At 40.5% G+C, this 10,971-nt stretch overlaps 1 protein-coding gene across 1 annotated transcript; it reads left to right on the top strand.

The window, feature by feature from the left end:
* The first annotated feature begins 5,520 nt into the window (after positions 1–5,520).
* Positions 5,521–10,625, top strand: LOC106842559 (trypsin-like). The gene is made up of 5 exons (XM_014859186.3): positions 5,521–5,649; positions 7,998–8,157; positions 8,937–9,190; positions 9,733–9,869; positions 10,380–10,625. Exons 1-5 carry the CDS (start codon positions 5,610–5,612, stop codon positions 10,527–10,529), a joined length of 741 nt encoding a protein of 246 aa, XP_014714672.2. The 5' UTR covers positions 5,521–5,609; the 3' UTR covers positions 10,530–10,625.
* Positions 10,626–10,971: the final 346 nt, after the last annotated feature.

Below are 10,971 nucleotides of genomic sequence, written 5' to 3'. Positions count from 1 at the left end.
CTATTTTCCAAAGTGCAGCTTCCAAAATTATAATCAAAAAATATTTTCTAGCTCAATAACGTCAATTTATTTTGATGTAGGAAATGTATGCCATAGAATCAAAGTGGGTATATTGAAGGGATTGGATAATAGAGTTTGAAGACAATCACCAAAAAGACAAGTTTTCCTGAGTTCCACTATGCACAGAAGATTGCATTGGACAAAAATGTATCTGACGCAAGATTGTTTATCGAAAATTTAATTTGGGGCTTGTATTATAAGTTCTCTCCCTGTTTCATGTCATTTTCTATTTATGATGCTCTATTTAGACTTTCAGCTTCACTTCAACCTCCATCTCCATTCTGTTTCTCTCCCTAATCCCATTTCTTTCCAATCTATTAGGATATTTTCTCTCCATAAATGCCTCACCAGCCCATGATATTGAGGAGTGCCAAGTTTCCATACTATTTCATGGGAGCATTTGCACATGTTTTTCTTACAGCTGTGAGTTCCAGGTATACACACCTGTCTGTTTCTATGATAAAACTTGTATTTTCTTTTGGTAGGTATGCTTTCCCATCCAATCTTGTGGGATGGAGGTGGGATCTGGCCACAAAAGTGAGACAGAGCAATGAGAAGGGAATTCTGACAGGACACAAGGTAGTTATGTTGGCAGTTTCACAAAACTCTGATATGTGGATCAAGATTTTAATAACTTATCCTATTTCCCTGTTATTTTCTATGTGAGTATTCACTTTATACATGATCATATTTAAAAGTCCAACAACAACAACAAAAAACAGCAACAAAGGCGCTGGCCCTGGTGGCCTAGTTGTTAAGTTGGCAAGCTCCGCTTCGGTGGCCCAGGTCACCAGATCTAAACGTTCTTTCCCAATATTTTAATACAATTTTCTGTCTCTGTCAGGCTCTTCTTTCCCTGTACTGTTCTCTGTCTCTCCAGTATCCCAGCCTTAAATCCCCAACGCTTCTCTTCTTCTTTTCTCCCTAAAACATTTTAAGTAAAGGCAACAGTGAGATGTTTCTCCTAAGCTTAGTAATTTTATTTCAAGCCACACCTGATCATTGAAACTGAGCCATCATTCAGTTTCAGATCTGAACACGGGGCATTTAATGGTTTCTTCTCTATCTTCTAGAGCAGAGTCAACTAATTATGGCTCAGGACAAATCTGGCCAGGAACCTCTTTTAATGAATGAAGTTTAATTGAAATACAGCTGCACTGATTCATCTCCATATTGTCTATGGCTTCTTTCATGCAACAACAGCAGAGTCGTTGTGACAGAGGCTATATTGGCCACAAAGCGTAAAATATTTATTATCTGGCCTCGTACAGAAAAACTTTTCTGACCCTTGCAAACAATTTTACGAGAAGATCACATGTAGCTAAAGCAGAAATGCTCCCAAACTAATGGAATCCTTGAGGACGGTTCTCAAGGAAACCTGGGTCTGGTTCCAGGGTTCATTTTACCAAGAAAGAGCTTTGTATTCACTAACCCTGATTTTCTATATGTATCAAAGATTAGAAATCCAGCTTAGAATAGACTCTCAGGTGAGCATCAAGTTTATCACACAAGCACATACTTTGTAACTTGTTTCTTTGTATATTTTTGCCTCCCTGGTTGCTTACTTCAGTTTTTTAGTAAGTTTCTTAGTACATCTTTTTTTAAGGAGAAAAATTCTTATTTAAAAATTTTCCCACACTTTGGAGGGGCAAAGAGCCTGCAGGTCCTCAATGACTACCGATGTATTAACCAGGAAAGTGGTTGGAGAAGCTAAGGAAAAAGAGAAACAGACCTTCTTCAGCCAAAGAGCATCAAATCACTTTTGGAGGACATTGAATCTTGCTCCTGCCAATACAAATGTCATATTTGCTGGAGCCCAATCAGCCCCCAGTTCAGGAACAAGGTTAAACAGTCCTTCCCAGGCCACTAAGCCATGTGCATGGGAAAGAGAGCTGACAAATACAGATTAATTAAACACAGACACATGCCTCTGGGCCACCATGTGTTTGAAGTTAGGAGAGGAAGTATAGGTATCAACACACTCTGCTAGGCAAGAGAAATATGAGCATTTCCCATACATCGGTCACAATTCTTTTAAAGGGAGGAGGTGGAGGAAGGAGACTCCCACACATGCTGTGCATATTCAAAGTTGATTGTAAAGGAGACTTCGTGGATGTTAGTGAGAACAGAATTTCGGCACACATAACGTGCAGACAAGAATATTTATTGAGTCTGGAAACTTTCAACTCAATTCTCCAGAGTCAAACTTCACAGAATGATTCACAGTATCTCAGAAGCAAAAGGTATCCCTTAAGTTCGCGTTCCCTCACAATCATGCAAGGATACCTTCTTCAGACGTCTTCACCCAATTTACATAAATGACAAGCGTGTACACATAAGTCCAAAGACACCTCATACTGATTCTCTATTCTCCTGGCCTCTTCAATAGGGACCATTCACCTAGTCACTTTCACTTAGAATACTAATTGCTTCCACTTAATATCCAGATCTACTCTGCTCCATACCCTTCCACTCACAGCAACCACCACAGCCACCATCATCAGGGACCCTTGGTTTTCCTACCCTCATTTTTCCAGCCATCTGCCCAGTACCATGTTGATATGCACATCACTTAGTCTTCACCATGATTTTAGATAGTGCATGGATGATTATTTTTATTTAAATAAATATTTTTATTAAAAAATATGTGTTATTATTTTATTTTATTTATGTTTTTGGTAAGGAAGCTTGGTCTTTAGGTAACATCTGTTGCCAATCTTCTTCTTTTTTTTTTTTTTTCTCCCCAAAGCCTCAGTACATAGTAGTATATCCTAGCTGTAAGTCCTTATAGTTCTTCTATGTGGGATGCCACCACAGCATGTCTTGATGAGCAGCATCTAGGTCCACGCCTAGGATCTGAAGCAACAAACTCTGGGCTGCCGTAGTGGAGCAGATGCAGTTAACCACTACACCACTGGATCAGCCCCATAGGTGTTCATTTTAATCTGCGTTAGATAAAATTCACCAACACACGAAATATCAATGTCTTTGCCTAAGAAGAAATTGAGGGGGCTGGTGGCGCAGCGGTTAAGTTCGCACGTTCCACTTCTCGGCGGCCCAGGGTTCGCCAGTTCGGATCCAGGGTGCAGACAGGGCACCACTTGGCACACCATGCTGTGGTAGGCGTCCCACATATAAAGTAGAGGAAGATGGGCACAGATGTTAGCTCAGGGCCAGCCTTCCTCAGCAAAAAGAGGAGGACTGGCAGTAGTTAGCTCAGGGCTAATCTTCCTCAAAAAAAATTTAAAAAAAGAAGGCAACATGGGAATAACTGAAGTCTGGAAACCATCACTTACGTTTTCCCCACATCCCCACTACTCCATTAGATGACTGAAGAATCATCACTGCAGCTACTGTCCATATGCCTTTGTCTCAATGTGTTGATTTGGAAATTGCAGTTGATCCTAAATAACTCCTCTTAGCTGGAAACCCTCTCTCCTAGCTTCCTGGAAGAAAGGGTGGAAGTGATAGAGCCCAGGACACACACACACAAGAAAGAGCTCTCTAGGATATAGCAGCACATGAGCCATTTATTGTGAAAAGCTCTGCTCTAAGGTGTCGTGACTTTCATAAGAGCCAAGGACTCTGATGAGGTCCAGGGGAACTTCTAGGGGTGATGTCGAATCAAAGCATTCCAACATCTCACTGTGAACATGTCAGCAATGGAAGATAATTGAACAACTCTTGAGAAGACTCCCCTTTCCTCATTCAGGATCCTGTGACTTCTTTTACTCCTTAGTATTTCCTGACATTTAGGAATCAATGAACGGCAACTCCCTAACTTGTGTGCCGTTCATTCATAGTTAATGAATACATGTATTGTCCTACAGCTCAAGGCACTTTCCCATGGCTATAGACTTACAAGCTACTTTGTCCATCTTTTCTCCTTAGATCAGTAGTTCTCAGCTAGCGGTGATTTTGAAACGTAGGAGACATTTGCCAATCGGGAACAAATTTTTGTTGTCATGACCAGGAGGAGAGGCTAGTGCTACTTGTAACTAGAGGCCAAGGATGCTGATAAATATCCTACCCCACAACAAAGAATTATGTGGTGTAAAATGTCAATAGTGCCAGAGTTGAGAAACTCTGCCATCAGTTAATCATCTTCATGTCAGCAAAACTTCAAATGGAAAGGAAACAGAAGGAATCTTCTCATGATTTGCTAAAGCAGGAATAGCATCCTGGAAGGCCATTGGATAGGTTATGTGGGTTGTGTGGGTTAGAATCTGGCTATATGTGGTAAGAGGTTAGTTCTCACTGAGATTTGCCTTCTCTGGATACTGCTTCCATGTCCCCATTAATTATAATAATTCCTTCTTCAGGAACCCATTTCTGGGATTTTTCAGAATTTCCTTGGTTCCCCAGAGTATCTGTTAATTGGTGGAGTTCAGATATTTCTCTTAATTATGTTCATAGCATCACAGTGGAGGATATGGAGGCTGAAATGAGACTGCTTGAGTTTCAACATTGTATCAACCACATAATAGCTATAAAACTCTGAGCACAACAGGTTACATCTCTAAGCCACACTCTCCCCATCTATAAAATGATAAAAATTGTAAGAATACTTATAAAGTTGTTGGTGAGGGTTGAATGAGTCAATGCATGTAAATCCCATCCACAGTGCCAGACACATAGAAGCACTCCATAAATTTCAATTTTATTATCGTTGGCCAGGAATTCTGTGTTATCTTGGTCTCCAGATTCTGATGAACTTTCTGGGGAAGTGTTGCATAATGATTAAAAGCAAAGACTCTAAAACCAGATTTCATAGGTTGGAATCCTGATTATACCTTGTACTTGATACATGACTTTGGTCAAGTTCTCTATGTTTTTGTGTGCCTCAGTCTCCCCATCTGTAGAGTGGGGGCAATAATAGGTATCTTGTGGGGTTGTTATGAGGATTACTAAATTAATATACGCAAATCACTTAGAATAATCCTAATATTCACTACGTTCTAGATAAATGTAAGTTATCATCGTTCTTTCACTTTCTATTTAGCTCTATGGTAGTTTCAAATAAGAACAATTTTTCTTGTTTCAAGGGAACAAGTTTTTCTTATTAATAATGAAAACATAATATGAATATACGAGGTCAGAAGTACAACAAGAAAAGTTATATACTTGTGAAAAAGCCCTCGTTAACCAAACAGGGTGTAGCATTCAAGATAGGGCTGAGGATAAAAATTCACACTTGAAACACCCAAATATCTAAGATTTTTGTCTGGGAATCAGGACACCTGGAGCCCTGTTCTGTGACCTTACCCCAACTTACTTTTTTCTTATGAGAACAGATCCCATTAGAGTGGTTCATTATTTCCATTCCTATAACCTTCTGGAAAAGTGGACAAATGTTGATGTTTAAATCTGATGCTGAATTATCTTCAACTTGGCACAGAATTCAATTCTAAATTTGGATTTCTGAGTTTCCAGTGAAATCATATTTCTGACTACTGTGGCCATGGGTGTCAATGACAAAACTAGAGGTATAAATAGCTGTGGTTGAAAACTCTTCATCCAACTCCCCAGTCTAGATCCAGTGAGCAACGATGAAGACTTTTATCTTCCTTGCTCTCCTGGGAGCCTCTGGTGAGTCTCTATTAATAAACAATCAGTAGGTGTCCATCACATACTTAAGTTTGTACTGTACTTTGGCTGTTGAATGTAATCTCTGTGCTCAAGGGGCTTATAAATTCAAAACAACAGTGTCTAGTACATATGTCTACAGATAATTAGATCTCACTAGTTGAGGAAAGATCACAGTGAGCTGGAGTGATTAGGGTAGATGGAATAGAAGCAAATTTTCCCTGAACTTCAAGGTAAAATCTATGAAGGATGAGAGAAAAGGAAAGGATAGTCAACATTAAGTAAATGTTGTTTTGATTTTTCTAAGGATTTGGAGTTAAAAATTGGGACCAATGACTAATCTTGTGCTCCTTGAAGAGGCTGTGAGAGTCAGAGCCTGACTCTCCTCTTTACTAAAGGGCATCTTAACAGGCAAAGATATTTTATTTCTCATCAATAAAAGCTATGGGCTAGGTTTTACAACATCTTTGCTAACAAAATCTCTCTAGTGTAAAATAACGTCATTCAATTATCGAAAGAAATAAAGAGTAGTGTTCCATTGTTTATGTATATATCACATCTTCTTTACCCATTCATCCGTAGAAGAGCACTTGGTTGCTTCCACATCTTGGCTATTGTGAATAATGCTGCAAGGAACATAGGGGTGAATAAATCTCTCAGGATCATCAATTCCAAGTTCTTTGGATAAATATCCCAAAGTAGGATAGCTGGATAATGTGGTATTTCTGTTTTAATTTTGTGAGAAATCTCTATGCTCTTTCCTATAGTGGTTACACCAGTTTGTCTCCCCACCAGCAGTGTATAAGCGTTCTCTTTTCTCCACATCCCCTCCAACTTTTGTTGTTTTTTGTCTTGGTAATTAGAGCCATTCTTGGTACTTATAGCTTATTGTAGTTTTGATTTTTCATTTTGCCAATAATCAGTGATGTCGAACATAGTTTCATGTGCCTGTTGGCCAACTGTATATCTTCTTTGGAAAAATGTCTGTTCATATCCTTTGCCCACTTTTTGATAGAGTTGTATATATATACAGTGGAATACTACTCAACCATAAAAAAGATGAAATCATCCCATTAGCAACAACATGGATAGAGCTTGAGGGTATGATGTTAAGTGAAATAAGCCAGACAAAGACAAATACTGCATGATTTCACTTATATGTAGAAGATAACAAATACATGGATAAATAGAACAGATTACTGGTTATCACAGGGGAAGGGGATTGGGGGTTGGGTGAAAGACATAAAGGGTATGGTCATGGATAAAAATAGGACTACCAGGGGTGAGCATGGTGAAGTTTATTCAGAAAGTAATAAATGATAATGTACACCCAAAATTACACAAAGTTGTAAACCATTATGATCTCAATAAAATTACTTTAAAAAAATAATACGAGAGAAGGGAAAACAAATTCTTATTTAATAAAGCTTTGAATCCAAAAAAAATAGAGAAATGACTATTTTTATTTTTATACCAGTAACTGTTATATTATTAAAATTTACAACTAACTTTTTTCAAATTGGGCAGGTATAAATTCAACACACGTGGAAATGTCTTTCCAAAAGTTACTTTAAAATACTTAAACAATAGGGCATGTATAATATAATCAGAGACTTTCAGAGCTGTAAGAAACCCAATAAATCAGGGGGCAGACTTCACAATGCTGAAAAAATTGAAAACTGTTGGAAAGATAATTGCAATAAGGGGAACAAGTTGGAGAGGGAAACCTTACAATGTTCTATGAGATTATTTTCCGAAAATTATAGGAGAGGACCAAGAAGAGAAACTCGACGAACAAAAGTACAAACTCCTATTTCCTTTCAGACCAGAACATTCTCAAGTGGCTTCTAAAGCTTCCTTTCTGTTACCTCATGCGCATATCTACCCCATAACCGTCACACAGTAAACAACACCATGCGTACTGCAGAACTCTAATCAACACCTATTTCCATGGCTGCTGAGCAGGGTTTTGTGTAAAAAGTATCTTTACAACCATACGTAGTGGTACCCAGGGTGTTTCTTATGCAAAGAGTCTGATCTGTGAGTTTTGGTGCAAGTGTATGAATGTGTTCGTGTGGGTGTGAGTGTATGGTAGATAGTGAAAAAAAACAAGGATATTTATGAAAATTAAGCAGAAAACTTAGATACATATAATGGCATAAGTAGGGTGATGTTAAAGGTGTAAAACAATAAGTTTTTGAAAAAAATTACGTTAACTTCACCATTTCCTGATTACATGTGACAAGAAAACATTATCTGCTCTTTTCTGGTTAATCGGCAAAAAGTTGGTGATGAGTAACAATTCCAAGATGGGTCTGTTTAGCAAATAGTTTCCAACTTTTCTCTGTCAGTTGCTTCCTCCACTGACGATGATGACAAGATTGTCGGGGGCTACACCTGTCAGGCGAATTCCGTGCCCTACCAGGTGTCTCTGAACGTCGGCTACCACATCTGCGGTGGCTCACTCATCAGTAACCAGTGGGTTGTGTCTGCTGCTCACTGCTACCAGTCGTAAGTAACCAATATAAACATCCCTGTTCTCTGACATCCACTCTTCCCCCAGCCCTGCCAAAGCACAATCAGGGTAAACTACAGTCTCAGACTTGAGGGGTGTGCTTTGAGATCCTAAAGCCTCATTTTTCCCCCAAGACATTGTTGGATGTATTGAGGGACTATTGCATGGGAAGGTACCCTTAGAGTTCCCTGATGTCCTTCCAAATGATGGTGCTAAACACATGGGAGAGGAAGCAGTGAGTGATGAAGTGTGCCTAGAACTAGCTTAAGAGCATTAATGAGTAAATAGTCCTAGTCATTATAGCTCAACCAGGAAAAAATGGCATATGGAGGTAATAGCATACATGCAATTTATAGTCAACAATAAGGATAAGCACAACTCATTCTGCTCCCTTAATAGTCGGTCAGATCCCAGATTCCTGCCACATCTCCCTACGGTAATTGGTCATTCCAACCAGAGGAGAAATGGCAGGTGCTGATTAATCACCACCCATTCCAATCTATCTCCCACTGTTTGCTTGGGGTCCTTTGGTTCCATTCCTAAACCTAACTATTCTAACAGGATGGTGGGCTGAGAGTCTGTGCTTGTAGTGACACCTACCTAATGAATACTCCAGCCCATTTACATCTGGTAGGACTACCTTAAGGGCACAATTACCTGTGAGTGTGAATGCTGGAAGGTGATGGTGTCTGCGTTGTGCTCATGACCGGGGTGTCTTGGGAAGGGGACAAAGCTCAAGTTGGATACTGAGGCAAGTTGTAATCCTTTCATCCAGCCGATTCCAGGTGCGTCTGGGAGAACACAACATTGCAGTCACTGAGGGCAATGAGCAATTCATTAATTCAGCCAAGGTCATCCGCCACCCCAGCTACAATTCAAGGACCTACGATAATGACATCCTGCTGATTAAACTGAGCTCCCCGGCCTCCATCAACTCTAAAGTGTCTGCGATCTCTCTGCCAGCATCTTTCCCAGCTGCTGGTACCCAGTGCCTCATCTCTGGCTGGGGAAACACCCTCAGCAGTGGCTGTAAGTGTCTCCTGGAACAGAAGCACCAAGTCTGAGAACCCTAGAGGTGAAAGGCATGTTCAGGTTCAATTACTCCAAACTGTCACTCAGGGCAAGGTTCACAGAGAACAGTTTGGGGATAAATGCAGACTTAGAATACATTAATTACAATGAGGATGGTTCCTCTGCTGGAAAGCGTAACACAAATGAACTATGATAAAGATGCCAAGTGTGATTAGTGATTTGCAGAGAACTAGAAACTAAGGAGGTCAACAGAATAGAGGCTCAGCGATTTGGTACTTCCTGAAGGACAGACCTGCTTGAGAAATAGTCTCCGCATTTGAGTTCTGAGGTCACTGAAGCTAGTGTCGGAGAGAGAATCACTTGGGAATTAAAACTGACTGGAAGACCTTCCAGATAAAAGTTGTGCTTCCAAAATAGCAGCTACTGGCAATCTTAGAGAAAGTGTGGGAGTACTGGGAGGGAGAGGAGAGATACTGGGAAAGAAGTTTCCAGGAATCGTCTGGGTAATCTTCTTCCATTTTCACTCTTGCACCCAACAGCCAACTACCCTAACCTCCTGCAGTGTCTGAATGCTCCCATCCTCTCCGATAGTTCTTGCCGCAGTTCCTACCCAAACCAGATCACCAGCAACATGTTCTGTGCAGGCTTCCTAGAGGGTGGAAAGGACTCCTGCCAGGTTAGTTTCTTGGCACTCCTTCGTCCAGCTCACCTTCATGCATCTCTGCCTTATTTCCCCTTTCCTGAAACACAGAAGATGGAAAAGCTGTGTCTGAGACTGATTATGAGGGGTGAGGGATAGATTTGGGATAAATGATGGATTTCCTTTTTGCCATAGTAATGGTTAGGGTTAAGGGCAAAAAGGTACACAGACAATGGTGTGCAAACAGCATCGAGGCACCCTTCCCAGGAGTCATAGTGTGGAAGGAAGCTCTTTGACAGGAACAGGGCTAGCTGGGCAGAGTTATACTCTCCAATCCCCACCTCTTCTGGATCCCACAGATCTGCAACTAAGGAAAGAGGGATGTAGTATGGAGCCTGAGGGGTGGGTTTCCATTGGAAGAGAAGGTAATGTCTAAAGGATCAATAGCCTGGGAAGATGGCTCCAAGATAACAGAAGAACATCTTGGAGGCTTTCTCCCATCTGGGCATAGGTGAGCGTCCTAACTGTCTCTTCCTTCCTGCTCAGGGTGACTCTGGTGGCCCTGTGGCTTGCAGTGGAGTGCTCCAGGGCATTGTCTCCTGGGGCTATGGCTGTGCTCAGAGAAACAAGCCTGGTGTCTACACCAAGGTCTACAACTACGTGAACTGGATTAGGCAGACCATCGCTGCCAACTAAACATCTTGATCTCTTCATGACCCATCCCCTGTTAGTCAACTTTACCTTCCTCCCATGTCTGAAACCTGTAGCTAAATAAAAACATTTTGTCCTGGACCAATTATGTCCAACATCTTTCCTTACTTCATATTTATGAACTTTCTCTTGAAACTCTGTGCTAAGTAAGAGGATTGAAGTAGAATTGAACTATTATATGAAGATAGTCTTTGAAAGGTTATTCAGTTATTCATTCAACCTAATTAAAATAAGTATACTGGTCACCTCCCCTATGCCAGACTCTGTGTGGGACATTGAGACTATCAAGATGAATAAGGTTAGGGTAACTGTTCCCATCACATTTTTGAACAGATAATGACATTAAAAGGAGGAAGTTAAAATCAACTGCCAAAAGTCATTCAACTAGTTCATGGTAAATCTGAGATGATGCCCCAGCCATCCCTAT

The sequence above is a fragment of the Equus asinus genome, chromosome 1 (genome assembly GCF_041296235.1).
Source record: "Equus asinus isolate D_3611 breed Donkey chromosome 1, EquAss-T2T_v2, whole genome shotgun sequence".
In the NCBI taxonomy this organism is placed as follows: Eukaryota; Metazoa; Chordata; class Mammalia; order Perissodactyla; family Equidae; genus Equus; species Equus asinus.
Note: the sequence above shows the minus strand (reverse complement) of the source record. Positions and strands in the feature narration are given on the sequence as shown.